This window comes from Vombatus ursinus, unplaced genomic scaffold (assembly GCF_900497805.2).
Source record: "Vombatus ursinus unplaced genomic scaffold, bare-nosed wombat genome assembly UNPS02014807.1, whole genome shotgun sequence".
NCBI classification, from domain to species: Eukaryota; Metazoa; Chordata; class Mammalia; order Diprotodontia; family Vombatidae; genus Vombatus; species Vombatus ursinus.
The window spans coordinates 18,476,588-18,497,059 of record NW_020954585.1 but is presented as its reverse complement, the minus strand read 5'-3'; the positions used below and the strand labels follow the sequence as shown (position 1 = coordinate 18,497,059).

At 37.7% G+C, this 20,472-nt stretch overlaps 1 protein-coding gene across 1 annotated transcript in view; it reads right to left on the bottom strand.

Annotated features, from left to right (window-relative positions):
* Positions 1-20,472, bottom strand: part of FANCC (FA complementation group C) — a 207,460-nt gene that overhangs the window by 112,353 nt on the left and 74,635 nt on the right. The window contains exon 4 of the mRNA XM_027875129.1: positions 16,888-16,982. Coding sequence (XP_027730930.1) covers positions 16,888-16,982 — 95 coding nt within the window. The remainder of the gene's footprint in view (positions 1-16,887; positions 16,983-20,472) is intronic.

Genomic DNA, 20,472 nt, shown 5'->3' with positions numbered 1-20,472 from the left:
CTTAACCTTTTGTTCTTCTAGATGAATTTTGTTATTATTTTTTTTCTAGCTCTATAAAGGTTTGTGAGTTGTTTGATTGACATGGCATTGAATAAGTAAATTAATTTAGGTAGAATTGCAATTTTTAATACACTGGCTCATTCTACCCATAAACAATTAATATTTTTCCAGTTGTTTAGACCTGACTTTATTTGTGCGAAAAGTATTTTATAATTGTGCTCATATAGTTCCTGGATTTGTCTTGGCAGGTAGACTCCCAAGTATTTTATATTGTCTACAGTTATTTTAAACGGAATTTCTCTTTCTATCTCATGCTGCTGGGTTTTGTTGGTAATATATATAAATGCTGATGATTTATGTAGATTTATTTTATTTCCTGCAATTATAGTAAAGTTGTTAATTATTTCAAATAGTTTTTTAGTTGATTCTCTATTATTATCTAAATATACCATCATATCATCTGCAAACAGTGATAGTTTTGTTTCTTCAATGCCTATTCTAATTCCTTTACTTTCTTTTTCTTCTCTTATTGCTGTACCTAACATTTCTAGTACAATATTGAAAAATAGTGGTGATAATGGATGTCCTTCCTTCAACCCTGATCTTATGGTAATGCTTCTAGCTTATCCCCATTACAGATAATTCTTGCTGAGGGTTTAAGATAGTTACTACTTATCATTTTAAGGAAAGATCCATTTATTCCTAAGCTTTCTAGTGTTTTTAACAGGAACTGGTGCTGTATTTTGAATAATATACTTCTTCATCCCACTTCAGTAACACATTGATATGGTCTCTATTACCTCTCAGAATTATACCACCTCCAAGATCTATAAATTTATATTTCTACTCTCTTACAATGACCTACTAAATATTCTAACTCTCTCATTCTGACTCACACTAAACCTACTCCTTCTCTTTCCTATCTTTTGGTCCTTTGACCCAGTTATTACTCTTCTAGTCCATTTTACTCCTCTCTGGTACCAACTTTAGCTACTGCCTGACAATATATAGTCTTACTAACTTCCTAATTAATTTCCTAGAGCAACTATTCCAAACCTTTTTTTTTCTTCTTTCACATTTGCAGTAGATAATTTAGAATACTGCTTCATAGGAAAGACAGCCATGTTATCATGATTTCTTTCATCTCCCTTCCTCTAATTCTCACATCTTCCCAATATCATCACCACCACTTCTTCCCCATTATACTATGAAAGATGCTGCATCTTTACTCCTCCTTAAAACTAGTCCCTTTAGGGAGCTGAGACTTCCACTTCCAAGAGCCAAGATGACAGAGTAAGAGGTAAGTCTCTCTTACCCTCCCTTATTAACCCCCGACAGCCTAGAAAATATGACTCCAGGAAAAACCCTGGAACAGCTGAACCAGAAGATGGGGTGCAGGAGTCCAGTAGCCCAGGTAGGTTGAGGGATTAACGGGAAAGGCCCCTCTTGCCCTGGGGGAAGGGTAGTAGTACAGAATGGGAGGTGTCCCAGCAAGCTAGCAGAAAGCCCCACCTCAGCATACCAGAAGGAGATCCTGAAGCCCAGGTGGTGGAGCAGGCAAACACCAACACCTGGACCCCCGAGTGCCTCAATGAGTGTGGGGGAACTGGTGGAAACCAGCTCAGAAAACCACTAGGTGCCTTGGCATTGTACAGCAACCAGCTCTCCCAGTGCCTCAGCAAAACTAAGGGAAGCAGCACTCCAGGGGGCCCCAGGTGGATAAACACCCTATAACATCCATCTGAAAGCAGCTGAAGAAAGCAAAAGGAAGGAAAGGCCTGGGTGAGCAGGAAATCTCCAAGAGCCACACTACCCAATCCTACCCCTAGAGTTCCGTGTTGCTGATTCCAGCCCAACACCAGGTAAGCTGCCAGAATCCTACAGCCTCCAACTGCCAGCACTGGAGGTCCCAGTACACAAAGCCAGCAACCAGGCCCTACGCTCCCAACACAAGAAGCTTGGGTCAGTGCTCTCTGCTCCCCAGCAGGAGAGCCCAATATTTTAAAGGCCAGGAAATAAGCAAACACCATGAGCAAAAAGAAATGTACAATAGATTCTTATTATGGGAAGAGTGAAGATCAAGGCAGAAATTCTGAAGAGGACAACAATGTCAACAAACCCACATCTGAAACCTCAAAAGGGAATATGAACTGGTCTGAAGCCCAAAAAGCCTTCTTAGAAGAGCTCAAGAAGAATTTTAAAAGTCAAATGAGGTAGAAAAAAAATGGGAAAAGAAATGAGAGGTATGCAAGAGAGAGTCAATAGCTTGGAAAAGGAGGACAAAAATTAACTGTAGAAAACAAGTCCCTAAAAAAATGCAGTTGACCAACTGGAAAAAAAGTACACTGAAGAAAACAAATCCCTAAAAAATACAACTGGCCAAACGGGGAAGGAGGTACAAAATCTAATAGAAGAAAACAATGTTAAAAATTAGAATTGAGAGGGGCAGCTTGGTGGTGCAGTGGATAGAGCACTGACCCTGAAGTCAGGAGGCCCTGAGTTCAAATGCGGCATCAGACCAAACACTTGACACTTACTAGCTGTGTGACCCTGGGCAAGTCACCTAATCCCAATTGCTTCTTAAAAAAAAATTAGAATTGAGCAAGTGGAAGCTAATGACTCTATGAGAGAGCAAGAATCAGTCAAACAAAAACAAAAGAATGTAAAAATAGATGAAAATGTAAAATATCTCATTGGTAAAACAACTCACCTGGAAAACTGATCTAGGAGAGACAGTTTAAAAATTATTGGTCTACCTGAAAATCACGATGAAATAAAGAGCCTGGACAGTATCTTTCAGGAAATTATAAAGAAAAACTGCCCTGAGGTCTTAGAACCACAGGGTAAAATAGCCCTAGAAAGAATCCACCGATCACCTCCTGAAAGAGATCCCAAAATGAAAACACCAAGGAATATAGTAGCCAAATTCCAAAATTACCAGGTCAAAGAGAAAATACTGCAAGCAGCCAGAAAGAAAAAATTTAAATATTGTGGAACCACAGTCAGGATTACACACGACCTTGCAGTTTCTACATTAAAAGACCATAGGGCATGGAATATGATATTTCATAAGGCAAAGGAGCTTGGATTACAACCAAGGATCAACTACCCAGAGAAAATGAGCATGATCTTTCAGGGGAAGAGATGGATATTCAATGAAATAGGGGATTTCCATACCTTCCTGATAAAAAGACCAGAGTTCACCAGAAAATTTGATCTTCAAATACAAGACTCAAGAGAGACATAAAAAAGTAAATGGGACAGAAAGAAACAACATGTTATTAATAAGGGCAAACTGTTTACATCCCTGGGAGGGAAGATGACATTTGTAACTTTTGAGAACTGTATTGTTATTGAACCATGTTAAAGGGGTATACATAAAGGGGGTGGGTATAAGTTGACTTTGATGTAATGATGAAAAAAACTAATCAAGTGGGTTAAATGGATCCAAGTAAGTGAATTAATCTGATCTAACTAAGAAAATGTACTGAGAGAAAAGGAAAGGAGGAGGCAGACTAAGGTAAATTACATCACAGGAAAAGGCACAAAATCCTATTACAGCAGAGGGAAAGAAGGGAGGGAGATGAGCATTGTTTGAACCTTACTCTCATCAGATTTGGCTCAAGAAGGGAATAACATAAAACATAATCAGTCAGGCATAGAAATCTAACATGCCCTATAGGCAGTAGGAGGGAAAAGGGGAAAGAAAAGGTAAGGGGGATAGAAGGGAGGTGGGACTGAGGGAGGCAGTGGTCAAAAGCAAAACATTAGTGAGGAGGGAAAAGGAGAAAGGAGGGGGTGGGAGGGAAGGACAGAGAGAAAGAAGTAATCATAATTGGGAATGTGATATATGAATGTAATGGAATACTATTGTGCTATAAGAAATGATGAACAGGCAGACTTCAGATAAACCTGGAATGACTTGTATGGTTTGATGCTGAGTGAAGTGAGCAGAACCAGGAGAATGTTGTACACAGTTACAGCCACACTGAGTGATGACTGACTTCGATAGATTTAACCCCTCTCAGCAATACAAGGATCTAAGACATCTCCAGAAGTCTCATGATGGAAAATGCTACATCCAAATAAAGAACTATGGAGTTCTAATGCAGATCGAAGCATACTATTTGATATTTTTTTTTCTTCTGTCATGTTTTGTTTCCTCTTTCTGGTGGTTCCTCCTATTAGTTCTAATTCTTACTTACAACATCACTAATGTGAAAATATGTTTAATAGGAATGTATATGTATAGCCTATATTAGATTGCATGCTGTCTTGGGGAAAAAGGGAGGGAGGAAGGGGGAGAAAAATTTAAAACTCAAAAGCTAATGGAAGTGATTGTTGAGAATTCAAAATAAATTAATAAAACATTAAAAAAAACTAGTCCCTTTAGTGAATACCTTTTGACCCAGCAAAAGCACTTCTAGGGATGTATCCCAAAGAGATCATAAAAATGAGAAAAGGACCCACATGTACAAAAATATTTTTAACAGCTCTTTCTGTGATGACAAAGAATTGGAAATTGAGGGGATGCCTACCAATTGGGGAATGGCTGAAGAAGCTGTGGTATGTGAATGTAATGGAAAAATGTAATGGAATACTATTGTGCTATAAGAAATGATGAGCAAGCAGACTTCAGAAAAATCTGGAAACACTTGTATGGACTGATGCTGAGTGAAGTGAGTAGAACCAGGAGAACGTTGTATACAGTAACAGCCACATTGTGCAATGACTAACTTTGATGGACTTAGCTCTTGTCAGCAATGCAAGACATTGCTAAGACCTCTCCAAAAGCCTCATGATAGAAAATGCTATCCACATCCTGAGAAAGAACGATGGAGTTGTGCAGATCGAAACATACTGTATGCTCTTTTTTTTCCTCTTCTGTTTTGTTTCTTCTTTCTCGTGGTTCCTCCTGTTGGTTCTAATTCTTCTTTACAACATGACTATTGTGAAAATATGCTTAATAGGAATATATATAGTAGAACCTACATCAGATTGCATGCTGTCTTAGGGAGGGAGGCGGAGAAAACTTAAAACTCAAAAGCTTATGGAAGTGAATGTTAAAAACTAAAAATAAATTAAGAGAAAAAAAAAACAAACTAGTCCTTTTACCTAAGTGTTTCTTGCCATTTCATCACTTTTCACTCAAGACCTTACTCTAATACAATTTCCTTCTCTATTATGAGTGTTTTCACACGACCGTTTTTCTCTTCCTCTCCTCTGTCATCCAGATGCCAACTTAACCTCCTTCACTACCAAACTTCTTGAAAATATCTGTATCCAATGCTGCCATTTTATCACTGATCCCCTGAATTGATTCCTCCCACCTGCACCAAATTTAATTTGTATTTTTGCTACATGTATATTTTATTTTTACTTCTCCCTATACATGTTGTATCCTCTAGTACATTTTAAGTTCCTTAACGTCACAGACTATTTCATTTTTCTCTCTTTATCCTAGGCACTTAGCATAATTTTGGCACTATGGTACACACTTAATAAATACTTATGGAGTTGAATCAAACACTTGATTTTCCCTCACCTTTTCCTTTCCAATTAATTGCAGTTTTATGCAGTTCCCAATATCTGTCCCATCCATCCCATCTTCTGTATTTCTACTCTCAATACCCTATATAGTCTCATCAACACCCATCACAATAATCCCCCCAATGACCTCCCCAAACTCACTATTACCTCCTTTATACTGCTGACAAAACAATATTTCTTATGCATACATGTTCATATTCAGTGGATTGCTACTGCCTCACGAATGAAGTACAAATTTCTCCACACATCATTCAAGGCCCTCCATAGTCTCTATTTGTCTATCTTTTCTAGTCATCTCATATTATTCTGCTCCACACGTGTTCTGGGACAGTCACACTGGACTAGCCCCTGTCATCCCAATGAGCTCTGTGCTCTCATGTCTCTGTGCCTTTCTTTGCATTATCCCCTATGTCTGGAATGTCCTCTTTTGATTCTTCACACAGTGATATTCTATGTGTCTTTCAAAGTCCAACTCAAATACCAGTTTTTCTGTAAAAGCACTTTATTTGTAGCTCTCTAATGTACTTGTCATGTGGAAGGTATAGCTATCTGAATTGGTGGCTTATTCTTACAACAGAAAATAAGCTTCTTGGGATCTTGGACTACATCTTATTTAATTTCTCCCCTAGCTCCTAGTATAACTCTCTGTACTCAGCAGGTGCCAAATAAATACTTTTTGTTGTTGCTAAAAGAACACAGAAAATATGAAAATATGAAAAAAAATTTATGAATATTTAAAAAGTACTAGTATAAGAATTAAGTTGCATAAAAAAACTTTCCTAAAATGATAAGCTAAAAATGAATATCAAAAGAATAGCAAAGGAATTGGGGAAAGGATATTATGTATGTGTGTGTATGTATGTGTATATATATATAACTGCTAAATACTTGTAAAAGGTATAAAAATATTGATGTATAAGCATTTAATTTTATCTATAACTAGCTGGACGGATACACCAGACCACATCTTACCTTACCATATCCCATGGCCATCTCCTTGCCAACTAACCTACTACTCCATCTGGAACAAGGGATCTCCTGAGATCATACCCTGAGTAACTTGATCACTTAGCTTTGGAACAATTTCCTAAGGGCCTTGAAATTTTGACTGGTTAGTCAACCAATGAAAATACACAGTATATGCAGTTTATTGGCCTTGGGGTACACTCCCAAATTTCTTTCAGAATGAGAACAGTTCATAGTTCCACCAACAGTACATTACAGTACCTGTTTTCACAGAGCCTCTCTAGTATTTATCATTTATCTTTTTAATAAAGATCTTGACTAGGTGATAAATCTGGATTCAATGAATCTCAAAGAAGAAAAATGGTGGTAGGAGCAAAATCTGAAAGTGACTATATAATCTCCTACCATGACCAGTGAACTGGGGAGATAAATGAAAGTACAAGCAGTACTAGAAATGGTGATGGGAAATGCCATGTCTTTGGGGAGATGTCTAGTGGGCCAAGGGGAAAAGCCAGGTCTTAGTGACAGCCCAAAGATGGATAGAGTGAGAAAGCTAAAGTTTTAAGATGATGGCAAGCTTTTTAACTAAGAAGCAGGCATTACAGAGAGCAGAGAACAATGGATATATAGATCTAGAGTGGTACATTTTGGAGGTAGGGTTGAGGGAGAGAAGAGTAAGGGAGAAGACAATGTGAAATCAGAAATAGGCTTTATGAAATGACAACAAGGGGTTCAGAAGCACTGGGATGGGAAGAATACTGAGGAGGTGAGAGTGTGTTAACCATTGAAGAATGAGTCCAAGTGTATTAACAATGGCTAGAGAAAGGTCTGTTGAAAGCAGATGATTAGATTGTCCAAGGCCCTTCTTGATGTTTAACCATGTAGCAGATAATAATGTTGACAACTAGGAGGCCTAGCAGGGCTATCTTAGAGCAGGTGAAGGTGTGCTCTGGGGGAGTCAGAACAGAAGGCAGAGCTGGCAATTCCTGCATCACTCTGGGATTTAGACAGAGGCTACACTAAAGGGGCCTGAACCTGAGGCTGACATAGGACTTCCTGGAAAGTCTTTGGAGTGATGAGGATTTGCAAAACAGGTGGCCAAAGATAGAAATAAAATCTGTGATGTTGAAACATGGCATAGTAAACCAGCCTATAAGTGGATAGAACCCATGATCTTGGACTCATTTGCACAGCGCTCTGAGATAGCTAGTCAATACAAACATATTAAAAAGTAATTTAACAATATAGATAGGCTCATGGGTTACATGACCAATATGATGAAGGACTAGACATTTTCTCCAATCACCACTAACTCTAAAAATAAAGGAATTATGTACTAAAGGTAGAATAACAATAGCTGTATTCACAGGAGGAAGAAAACAAAAAGCCCAACAAAGTTAACAGTCTTATGAATTCACAGTGAGGAATGCTCACATGTGACACACTCATTCAACACCCTTCTCCTACTAGCATCCAAGCTCTAGCAGGGCATAAATCCACCTACTATGGTTTGGAATGCACTCATTCCTCTTATGTAGCAAAGCATCTGACAGGTAAACTTTACCTTCCCCTCCCAATCCATTGTTAATAAGAAGTGGAGGGGAAGTTAGGTGGCGCTGTGGATAGAGCATCAACCCTGGATTCAGGAACACCTGAGTTCAAATCTGGCCTCAGACGCATAACACTTACTAGCTGTGCGACCCTGGGCAAGTTACTTAACCCCACTGCCTAGCCCCCTCCCTCACAAAAAAAAAGTGGACATTGGTTTTGCCCAGCCACATGAGTGGGGAGGACAAGAGGAGGGAACAAATCAGGTTTCTTTCTGCCTGAGGTAGCCCTTAGATTAGAAAACCCCTAGGCTGAAAGCCTTTGCCTGGATTATCCATGTTGTCCTACATCAACACTGAAAAAAATAGCAAATTGCAACTCAGCCTAGCCAGAGAACTAAAGAAAGGAAGAAATAGGGGCAGCGTGTGGCTGTGCTTACACAGAACCTGGGAAAAAAAGAGCACTATAATACAGCTTGGGTCAATGAAATCCCAAATCATCCCCAACCTATGAGAGGAAGAGGTCTCAAAAGATGGATAATTCAATCAAAAACTCTAAAGCACAAGTAGATCAACAGAAAAGATACAAAAATTAGACAGATGAATACTAAAACATCTAAAAAGATTATAACCTTTTCTAAATATTACAAAAGAAGTTGAACCAATGCCTAGTGAATCATGGAATTCCAAGAGAGTATAGAACAACAGCAAAATTTTCCAGAATGGTTCAAAAGAGAAATTAAAAACTTAAGAAAAATTAGATGTTTTCCACATTCTCCATCAGTTAAAAAAAAAAAAGATTCTGAACACACCCTCCTATTATGTGTATATTAATTTATTTATAAATTATGTGTATATTATTTGTAAATTATATAGATATTCTATTAGAGGCAGCATTGTCCAGTGCAGTGATTCTCAAACTTTTTGGTCTAAGGATTCACACTCTTAAAAATTAAGGACAACTAAGAGTTTTTTGTTTATGTGGGCTATATCTATAATATTTACTGTAGTAGAAATTAAAACATGTCAGTATCACTGCAAAAATGGGTTTGATCCTCCAGGAATCCCCAGAACACTTAGAGAACTGCTGATATAATGGAGAGAAAGCCAGACAAATCTGGGTTTAAGTACCTCCTCTGGCAAGCACTGGCTATGTGACCCTGGGCAAGCTACAATTTCTGAGAGCACAGCTTCAGTGCTCTAGACCACAGGTATCAATCTCATGGCATCCAGGCCCACGAGGGATCTGTTTCCATTTGAGTTTGATACCTTGCTTTAAATAACATTCTAAGTTTATAATTTGCAGAGAATGTGGAGACATGCACTAGTAAAGGAGTGTTCCTTTACCAATGAAATAAAAGTATACTCTCTATCCTTATCCCTATATATCTACTACTATATTAATAATTGTGTATCATGAAAATTGTATAAAAATAACTATTGAAAAAGAATAAGATAAAGATAAAATAACATTTGATCCTAGAGTCAATAGGGAGCCATTTGTGTTTACTGTGCAGGAGTAACATGATCATACTTATACTTCAGGAAAACAGTTTTTGCAGCTGTATGAAGGACAAATTAAAGAAGGGAGAGATGAGGCAGGGAGACCAAACAGGAGGTTATCAAGATAGTTCAGGAAAAAGGAGATAAGGGACATGGGGTAGTAACTATATGAGTAGATAGAAGAAAGATTCCAGAGATATTGTGGAGGAAGAAAATTAAGATAGGAAAATTGATCAGATTTACAAGAGAGGAGGAAGAATGAAGAGTGAAGATTGCTCAGAGGTTGTGAACACTAAATGACCAGAAAGACAGCAGTGCCCTTGTAATAAGGAAGTTCAGAAGAAGGCAAGGTTTTGGGGGAAAGAAAACAAAATGAAATATGTGATGAGGCCACAACCCTGTTGTACCTCCTCATTCTGTGTGACTTACTATAATTACTGTAATGAGGTGATTTGGGGGGCAAAAGTGCAATAAACTAGAGAGGAAAGACATTATCACACTAGCATCTAAATAACTGCTGCTGTGGGTGTCCAAGTAGCAGTTGGATTCTATCTTCCCTCAGGGACCAACACCTGGTTTTGAAGTGGGGAGGTTGAAAGCTTCCACAGATAAGGAAGTGGGGCATAGCAGGGGTAGGGGTGGCAGGAGGAACTAAAATTACCAAAGATCTTGACAGGAAGAAAACTCAAAGACATTTGACAAAGACACTGAGACAAAATTCAAGCATTAGCAGATAACTTAGCAAGGAAAATGTTTACAACAGGCAGAAATTTGGCCCCCATATCTAGTAAACTACTTCAGGCATCTATGAATAAATACTGGAAAACAAAGGAAAATGACTGAACACTTGGTGAGACAGAAAACCCTGTGAAATTTAAGAAGAACATGGGAACCACCACATGTTATTCCTCAGTGGATTAAAAAAGAAATGAGAGTTATAACAGCAGAATTTATAGTCTACACAGAAGAAATAATTAATAGAATAGAAAAACTTTAATCTGCAATGACAAGTCTCACCAAAAACAAAAAACAAGAGAGAAAAGACAGGACAATTAATCGGGAAGGCAAATACACAGAAGTGAAGGACAAGTGAAAAGAAGAAAAAGAAAAAAGAAAAGCATTTCAAGAAAACATGCTCTCAATTCAAGTAAAACAAGTTGACCTTGAAGCCAGGGTGTATAGAAACAAACCAAGGATTTTAATTCTTCCAGAAGAACATGAAAAGTAAAAAAAACCCTGAAGATCACAATACAAAAAATAATACAAGAGAAGTGCTGAGAATTTCTGAACACAGAAAAGGAAATGCCAATTGAAAGAATTCATAGATCACCTCCAGAAAAAAACAAAAAACAAAAAAAACCTAAGAATGCAAACGACAAAACACAAAGCAGTTAAATTTAACAATTCAATTCTGAAACAAATTCTTCAAGAAGGATAAAACAGACAGAAAACTAAAGTTCAATAAAATTAGTAAATATTGGCTCAAAAATTTTAAACAAAATCCTGTCAGACTACAGCAATTTATCTAAGAAACCACTATGATTAAGTGGGATTTATTGGATTTGTGAGATGCAAGATAGTTCAACATTACGAAAATAATCAATATAACTAATGACAGCAAAACTCCCAAAATTCAAAACCATATCATCATCTCAATATGATGCCAAAAAAAAGAAAAAAAAAAGCCTTTAACAAAGGATAGCACTCCTTTATGTCAAAAATCCTATAAAGCATAGCCAAAAAGGGACCTTTTTTGATAAGATCATGAAAGGCTTCTAAGACTAAAAGCAAGCATCATATGCAATGGAGATGCAGGGACTCACCTGAGCTATCCCCCAAACCCCTCCAAATACCTTTTAAAAATGACTAAATAAATTCTGGAGCAGCAAAACCCACAAAAAGATGGTGTGAAACAAATGTCCAGCCCAAGACAACCTGGAAAGTTGGCAGGAATGGTCTGTTGCACCACAGTGAGAGAGGCACACAGTCCAGCGCAGACTAGCGCAGACCATGCCAACACAGATCTGGCCCCAGAAACCCAGAGCAGGCCTCCAGGTGACTGAATCAGCAGTGGCAGTTTCCAGAACTCTCGGCCCACAGATGCCAGAGACATCTTAGAAAGTCAGTAGGAAAGGTCCATCACACCTGGGTGAGAGTGGAATGCAGTCCAGAGCAGGTCAAGCCAGCACAGCCCCTGCCACAGCAAACCAGGAGCAGGCCTTGGAAGTGACTGAATCAGTAGCGGCAGCAGCTGCTTCCAGAGCTCTCATTCCCCAGAGAGTTAGGGGGTCGAACAACTGGTCAGAAGGAGATTACAGGGGTCTCTTTGCTAGCATTGAGACAGGACTGTGTTGGTTTGTCCACATTCGGATCAGGGTCATAGTCCTAGGTGGCAGTCCCAGGATGAGGAGGAGCACTAGCATAGTAGAGCCTGTGGCCACAGTGGAAGGGGGGGGACCCTCGTCACAATTCCAGGGCAGAAAAGAGTGCTTGTGGTTGCTCACCTTGGAAGAACTGAAAACTTACAGGTCCCTATAAGTATTTTTGAAAACAGCTACACAAAACCCTTGAAGCTTGGGACAGTGTGCCCTCCACCCTGGAAGCAGAGCCCTACTTTTTTTTGGGGGGGGTTGACGCAATTGGGGTTAAGTGACTTGCCCAGGGTCACGCAGCTAATAAGTGTCAAGTGTTTGGTCTGAGGACAGATTTGAACTCAGGTCCTCCTGACTCCAGGCCCAGTGCTCTATTAACTGCACCTCCTAGTTGCCCAGCAGAGCCCTACTTTAAAAAACAGTTAAAAGTCAAGTAATAGGCTGGGAAAATGAGCAAACAACAGAAAAGAAATAACAATTTTTATAGCTGGAGATATATTCAGTAGACCTTGTTAGGTTGTGCCAATAAAATAAAAATGACAATACTATCAAAGTTAATTTATACTTCTAATGCTATACCAATGGAACAGGGAAATATGCATTTATACAGTGCCTTCTACTTGCTAGGCACTGTGCTAAGCACTTTACAACTATTATCTCATTTGATCCTCAAAACAACCCTGCAAGAGATAGGTGCTCTTATCATCCCCTTTTACAGCTGTGGAAACTGAGGCAGACAGCGATTAGGGGACTTGCTTAGGGTCACACAGCTATTAAGTGTCAGAGGCCACATATAAATGCAGGTCTTCCTGACTCCTAGTCCACAGCTTTCTATACAATGCCCCCACATAACTGGTTCCTACCAATCAACTGACCAAAGAGATATTTTATAGAATTTGATAAAGCAATAACAAAATCATTTAGAAAAACAAAAACTCTAGAATATAATGGAAAATTATTAAAAGAGGGAGGGTTAAAGATGGAAATAGCAGTTGTAGACCTCAAACTTTATAATAAAGCAGCAGTCATGAAAACCATCCAGTATTGATTAAAAAATAGAGAAATAGATCAATGAAACTGACTAGACAAAGGAAAGTCAGAAATAAGGAACTCAATAATCTGTGTCTGATAAAATGAAAAATAAATTACACAGGAAAAACTGCTAGGAAAACTGGAAAGCAGTCTAGCAGAAATGTGATTTGATCAATACCTTATGTTTGGAAAAAGATAAAATTAACAGTTGGCAGTTTGAAAATTGATAAATCTTTATTCAACCTGATTAGAATGAAGGAAGAAGATCAATCAACAGAATAACAAATGAACAAAGGGAAATCACAACAAAACCTGAAAAAATGAAAGGAAATACCAGAACCCACTTTGCAGTTATATGCTAAGAAAATTGGAAACACAAAAGCAGAATTTTTTCAAAAAGTTTAAAATACAAAAATTAACAGAAGACTAAATAAAGATCTTAAATGATCCAATGTTCAAATAAAGATCTTAATTAATCCAAGGAAACAGGAATTATCTTTAAAGGGAACAACTCCTAGTTACAAGAGAAATCTAACAAATTTTTAAAGAATAATTAGTGACTAGGGACAGCTAGGTGGTACAGTGGAATACAGCACCAGCCCTGAAGTCAGAAGGACCTGAGCTCAAATCTGGCCTCAGACCAAACACTTGACACTTACTAACTGTGTGACTCTGGGCAAGTCACTTAACCCCAAGTGCCTAAAAACAAAACAAAACAAAACAAAAAAGAATAATTAGTGACAATACTACACAAATTATTCTCAACTGAGAAAGAAAGCACCCTACCAGACTCCTTTCATGAGACTAGCTACCCTCCTAATAAATAAAGAATTAAAGAAGGGATTCACCTCTCCCTATTATTATTTTATGTGGTTATAGGAAAGCTAGCAATAGCAGCAAGAAAAAGACATTAAATGTTCAAAGAAAGGCAAAAAGCAGTCAGAACTATCCTAATTTGCTGATGACATGATGGTTAACTTAGAAAATCTTAGGCAATCAGAAACAACAATATGGATTTGGCTCTCTCTTGGGGGGATTGGATAGGGTACTTAACACTGATCTCTGCCTCTTGGAGTTAGTCTTATCCTGGATCTTTGACATCCAGAGTGCTAATATTCACTGTACCCTTTGATGTCTTGGGATAATGAGCCTGGGGCTTTTGAGGCCCTGGGCTGGTATTTCTCCAAAGCACTGTCAGGTTCCCCAGCCCAGGTCTTTATTTCTTCTAGTCTTGCTGCCTCTGAACACAGAGCTTTGCAGTTTACTAGTGTTCTGGTAATTTCTGGTCATGTTGGAAGCTTATCAACAGTTCTGCTGGTGGGCCTCCTTTCTATTGTTTGCTAGTTTCCAGTTGTTTTTGCTTTGATTTGGTGAAGTTTGGGGCTCAAAAAAGTCAGTGTATTTTCTAATTGTATTTCTTTTAAAAAATAAAGTTTTACTGATATCTTCTGTGGTTTTTATGTCCTATTACCTTTCCAAATTCATACAGCAAAAAAAAAAAAAAAAAAAGGAAAAAGAAAAATTAAGTGAAAATGATCAATATACTAAAAAACCTGAAACAGATGCATTATTAAATACAACAAGACCCACCCACCTCTGCAAACAAGTGGAGAGTGAGGTAATCCCATTAAGGGATATGATAAAAGATGGACCCCACCCCAGGGCCTTAAAAGCCTTGGGCACATTATCCTAAGAAATCAAAGAGTACAGTGAATATTAGCACTCTGGATGTCAAAGATCCAGGATAAGACTAACTCCTAGAGGCAGAGATCAATACCCAGGGGATCTACAGGGAGATTAATTTCTTTCAAATGTCATAGTAAAAAATCCAGAGTTTCCATATAAAAGAAAAAAAATATCACATATATAAAGAAAGAAGCAGTTCTCAGTCAGATCTCAGTCAGGATCCCAGGAGCCCTACCAGCTTCTACTACAAACATGAGGAGATCTTGGGAATGTAATGTTCCAAAAGACAAAAGATCTAGGCTGATAATCAAGAATAATTTACCCTTCAAAACCAAGTATAATTCTACAGGTGAAAAAAATGAACCTTGAATGGAAGAAGGGACTTTCAAACATTTCTGGTAAAAAGATCAGAGATGAATAGGAACTTTGAAATACAAATACAAGATATTTGAGCAACTGGAAGGAGCTGTATAATGATGCAGTGCTAACATTCTAAAAGAAGAAGAAATAAGTGTCTCTTCGGAACTTTTACATCTTCAAAGAATATTGAGAGTGTTAAACAAGAAAAACAGAGAACTTGGGGGAAGATTGGTTCTGTTCTGAGGTTTTGATGAGAGGAAAGGGGAGAAACATGGAAGAAGGAGTGGGGGGAAATGGACATTGGATGAACCTGATTCTTCTGAAATGGAGAAAGGAGGTTAAACACACATACACATAAAGAGTTTAGAACAGAAATACATCAAGTTCAACAAGGGAAAAAGACTAAGAGAGGAATGGAGTAAGAAAGCAGATAATATGAGGAAGAGAAGTCTCAAGCAAAACAAACACATGATGATGAAGATGGGAATAAAAGCACCAGGAGAAAATAACTAGAATCTAAAGGTGGGCCTTAGATTGCATCTTAGAAAATTGGGGAATGACTACACAAATTGTGGCATATCAATGTAAAAGAATATTATTACACAGTAACAAACAGTAAAAGAGATTTCAGAAAATCCTTAATAATATGAACTGATCCAGGGTGAAATCAACAGAACCAGAAGAACAATTCATTGAACAGTAACAATGAAAAGAAAAACATCTTTGGAAGACTTAAGAATTCTGATTAATACAATGACCAAACACGTCTCCAGACTAAAAGGAAGCATGTTATCCATCTCCTGACAGAGACATGATAGACACAAGACCATTATATGGATTAGTTTTAGTGGTGGTAGTGGTGGTAGTAGCAGTAGTAGTAGTAGTAATAGTAGTAGTAGTAGTACTAGAAGTCATCATCATTGTCATCATTTCATAGTAATAGTAATAATAGCTAGTATTTATTATCTACTATGTGCCAGGCACTGTGCTAAGCACATTACAAATAACTCATTTGATCCCAACAATCCTGGGAGGTAAGTGCCATTATTATCATCACTGTTTGGCAAAAGAGGAAACTGAAGTAGACAGAGGTTAAATGACCTGTGTAAGATTACACAGCTAGTAAGTGTCTGAGGCCAGATTTGAACTGAGGTCTTCCTGACTCCAGGCCCAGTGCCACCTAGATGACTTCAAACAGAGAGAAAAGACAGCCAACTTGCTACGATAGTGGAAACCTCAGCTCGGCCTTAAGTACCCTTCTAAATGTGTTACTGCTGATCAAAGGAAGATGTTGAAGAGCTACAGGAATCCAAACACATCAGTGTGTTAGAAATCTATGATACTGACATAAAATTCAGGAAAGAAGAATTGCCTCTCAAACGTGTGGATAATAGTTGCCAAACAGTAGTCAGGTGCTAGCCTGTAAAGTTGTTGGAATGGACAACAACTTTAACTCATAAAATAGAGGTTATCTCTGTGCAGTATTAAAATTTTTGTTTTTAATACTGAAGTATTTATGACAGGGGAGAAACCATCACCCACTCTGAAAGAAAAAAAGAGGGATGGTCTGTTTCCTACCAAGAATAAAGGAGAAATTCATTATCATGTAATTAAAGTTTCTATAAGCAATTGAACTTCAGATTGTAAGTATCACAGAAACATTTAACACTATATTAAGCAAAAACTGAAGTTAATTTTTTAAAGTTGACACTGCGGCTAATATTGCAGTAGGCTAAAGCTACTACAAATGTATTAGCATAAATTATGTCTAAACATAACTACTCTAAAGTAGTTTCTGAAATGAAATAATCAAGAATCTTTAAATGACCAATTTAATTCAAAGTGGTTCAGAAAAAGATTCATTCTCTCACCCTTATCCAAATGTTGGCTTCCAACTCTACAGGGTTCTGTGGTTCGCTGCAGTAGAGACAACATAAGCACCACATTAGAATTTTCTGGTTTTCATCTGCAGAAAGGAAAACAAAGAAAGGTAGGTTTTATCACACACACACACTCACAGTATGTAGAGCCAAATTTTTTAAATTACCTGAAGAAAAATCAACTATTCTAAATTTACAGAAGACTCAAGATCACATGAGACATTTGACTTTCAATTTTTTCTTTCCTATGCTATATATGTTTTAAGTGCAGTTTTTAGGCAGTCACTTTCCTTTCAATCATAATTGATATTCTAAAGGAAATCACAGCCACTATTTCCAATTTCGATATTTTAAGATGCCAAATATAGACGATGATTTTGAAAACCACTATTCTGACTTAAGACGGCAAATCGAAACGTGTCAGAAAAGCCTACTTCTACACGTTACACAGTAAATATCTGAAAACAGCCACAGAGAAGTAAGTTGCTCCATTCAGTTCAAAAATGTATAAGAAGTGAGCATAGATGGAGTTTAGACGGAACAATGATAAGCAGGGTAATGTTAAAAGTAACATGTTAAATTTAATAGTATTCGTAAATACTTTTATATGTAGTAAACTTTTCATGTACAATGCCTATTTTCTGATCTTTTTTGTTTAGGAATGTTCATATTTATTAATGACTTTCTGGTTCGTAATTTTTTTTAAAACTCAAGGTAATTTGAGGGAGGAGAAACACTAACAATTCAGAAGTCAGGAATGGCTTAATGGAATAAGTGGCACTTAAGCTGAGGAAGATAAGGATTTTAAGAGTAAGAAATAAGAATAGAGTGAGATCCAGGAATGAAGAACAGCTTTTGCAAAGCCATAGGACAAGCACATGTCTTGGAAAGAGCTATGAACTTGAATTTCTCATCATACTTGAATCTGAATGTGGGCTCTGCCATTTAATACCTGTATGACACTGGGCAAGTCATTTGACCTTCAGAACTCAGTTTCTTCATTTATAAATTGAGGGAGTTAAATTAGATGACCTGTAAAAACTCTTCTAGCTATACACATATGATACTATGATCCTAAGTGTTCTGGAAACAAAGAGAAGTCTGGCTTGGCTGAGATTTTACAGGAGATTAATGGGAGTAATAAGAAATAAAGCTGGAAAGGTATATTGGAGTAAGACTGTAGAGGGCCTTAAATGCCACCCTATAGAATTTGAACATTCCCTATGGGCAAAAGGGCTTAAAGGTTATTGAAAGCTTTAGAGAAGTATGAGATGAGACATGGTGAGCCTTTGCCTAAGATGGTGCTTCTGGCAGTTGAAAAAAGTGGTATCTTTTCCAAATTTACAGCCAAGTTGTAGGACCAGTGATTACAGATAGATCACTTCACAAACTTTCTAGGTTATGGTAGTGATTCATTTATCAGAAAAATAATAATCTTCTTTTAAGAGGATAAAGTCATATTAATAGATCAATTTTTCAGATTATGACATAAAATTCTATAAGAGACCATGACTACATGTGGCCACTGAATTACCTTTTTTCTGCAAATGAAATATTTTAGCTTGTGCACCATGGCACTTTTGAATGAAATACACTGTTATTAAAAACTGAATGCTAAAACTGTAATAAATATATGCACACTTTAAAAAAATATGATCTTTCCAGGTACAAAAAGTTAGACTGCATATAAGTTTCTTTAAAACTCATGATTCTTTGCTCCTAAAATTTAAAGAAACTATGAATATGGGGGTGGGAATAGAAATCAACATTGAAAGCTATGTACAAAAATTTTAAGTCACTTAAGGCAGTGGACTTTTATCCCTTTCCGTGCAGAATACATGTGACTACCAATAATTCAAATGCTCTGAGGTACACAAAATGCATTCCTATAAAATCCTATAAGGACAGTACTGGAGATATTAATATGCACATTTTACAGATATATTCGTCAGTATGGTACAGTGGCCTCAAAACTAGGAAAATCTAGGTTCAAGTCCTGGCTCTGTGACCACAGGCAAGTCACCCTCTCAGTGCTCTAGGCAACTCTCTTAAGACCATAAATTGCAGAGAAAAGTGTTGGTCATCACTGAAAAAGGGAGTTATTTCACCTATGAGTTCCCCATGGTAATGAAATTACAGGTCTCGTTCTAAACCCAGATTTACACATGAAGAAACTTGAGACTCAAAGAAGGTAAGTGATTTATTTTTTTTCTTTTAAAATTTTTTAAACTATAAAATAGAAAACTGTCAACAAACTAACATTTCTATATACAAAGGTGAGAACAATAATTGCATATGAAACTATGAACCTATTAAACTGTTTTTTTATATTTTTTATAAAAAATATTTTAAATTTAAAATGCAATTACCAACATTGAACTATTGTCTTTCTCCTCTTCTAAATTTCCTTCTCTTATCTTCGGTATATATTTTAAATGTAATTTGTTTGTTCGTTTTGTTTTTTTTTTCCAACACTAGGACATCCCCAGATTCTTCCCCATAACTCTCCTCACTCCCAAATAAAAAGTCCTTCTTTGTAATAAATAAGGCTAGCCAAGAAAATTATTAACAGTATCTGAAAATGTCTCTCATTCTGCACTGAGTCCATCACCCTGTGGCAGGCATGCTTCCTCTTCAGTTCTTTGAACTTATGATGGGCCACTGTACTGATCAAAGTTCTTAAGTCTTTCAAAATTGTTTTACATTATGATTGATGCTGCAGTCACCATACAAATAATCCTCCTAGTCCTACCCATTTCACTCTGCATTAATCATCTAAGTCTTCACAGGTTTCTCTAGATCTTTTTTGTCATTTTTTATAGAACAACAGTATTCCATTACAATAATATACCCTAATTTGATTAACCATTCCCCAACTGATGAACACACACGTTTGCTATGAGAAAAAGTGCTGTTGAGAGATGGAGCCAAGATGGAAGAATAAAGGCAGGGATTCAACTGAGCCCTCCAAATACCTTTAAAAAAATGACTCTAAACAAATTCTAGGGCTGCAGAACTCTCAGAAGGACATAATGAAACAAATCTCTAGCCCAAGACAATTTGGAAGGTTGGCAGGAAAGCTCTGTTGCACCACAGAGAGAGAGAAGCTTAGTCCAATGCAGACAGGCTACGCCAGTGTAGACAGGGCCCCGGCCAACCCAGAGCAGGCCTCCGGGAGACTGAATCACTGGCAGCAGTAGCAGTTTCCAGACCTCTCAGCCCACAGATGCCAAAGACAACTTGGAAGTTCAGAAGGAAAGGGCTGTTGCACCAGGGTGAGAGTGGAGCACAATACAGTGCAAGCTGTGCCGGCACAGCCTTGGCCACAGCAAACAACAAGCGGGAGTGACTGAAACAGCAGCTGCTTCCAGAGCTCTCAGCCCACAGGCCGTAAAGGGATTGAACAACTAACTGGTCAGGAGATTACGGGGGTCTTTTAGCTAGCACTGAGGCAGGACTCTGTTGCTTTGCCCATTCTTGGATCTGGGTCACAGTCCTAGGGTGAGGAGCATGAGCATAGCAGAGCTTGCGGCCACAGTGGAGGTGGAGGGGGCTCTCCTCACAGTTCCAGGGCAG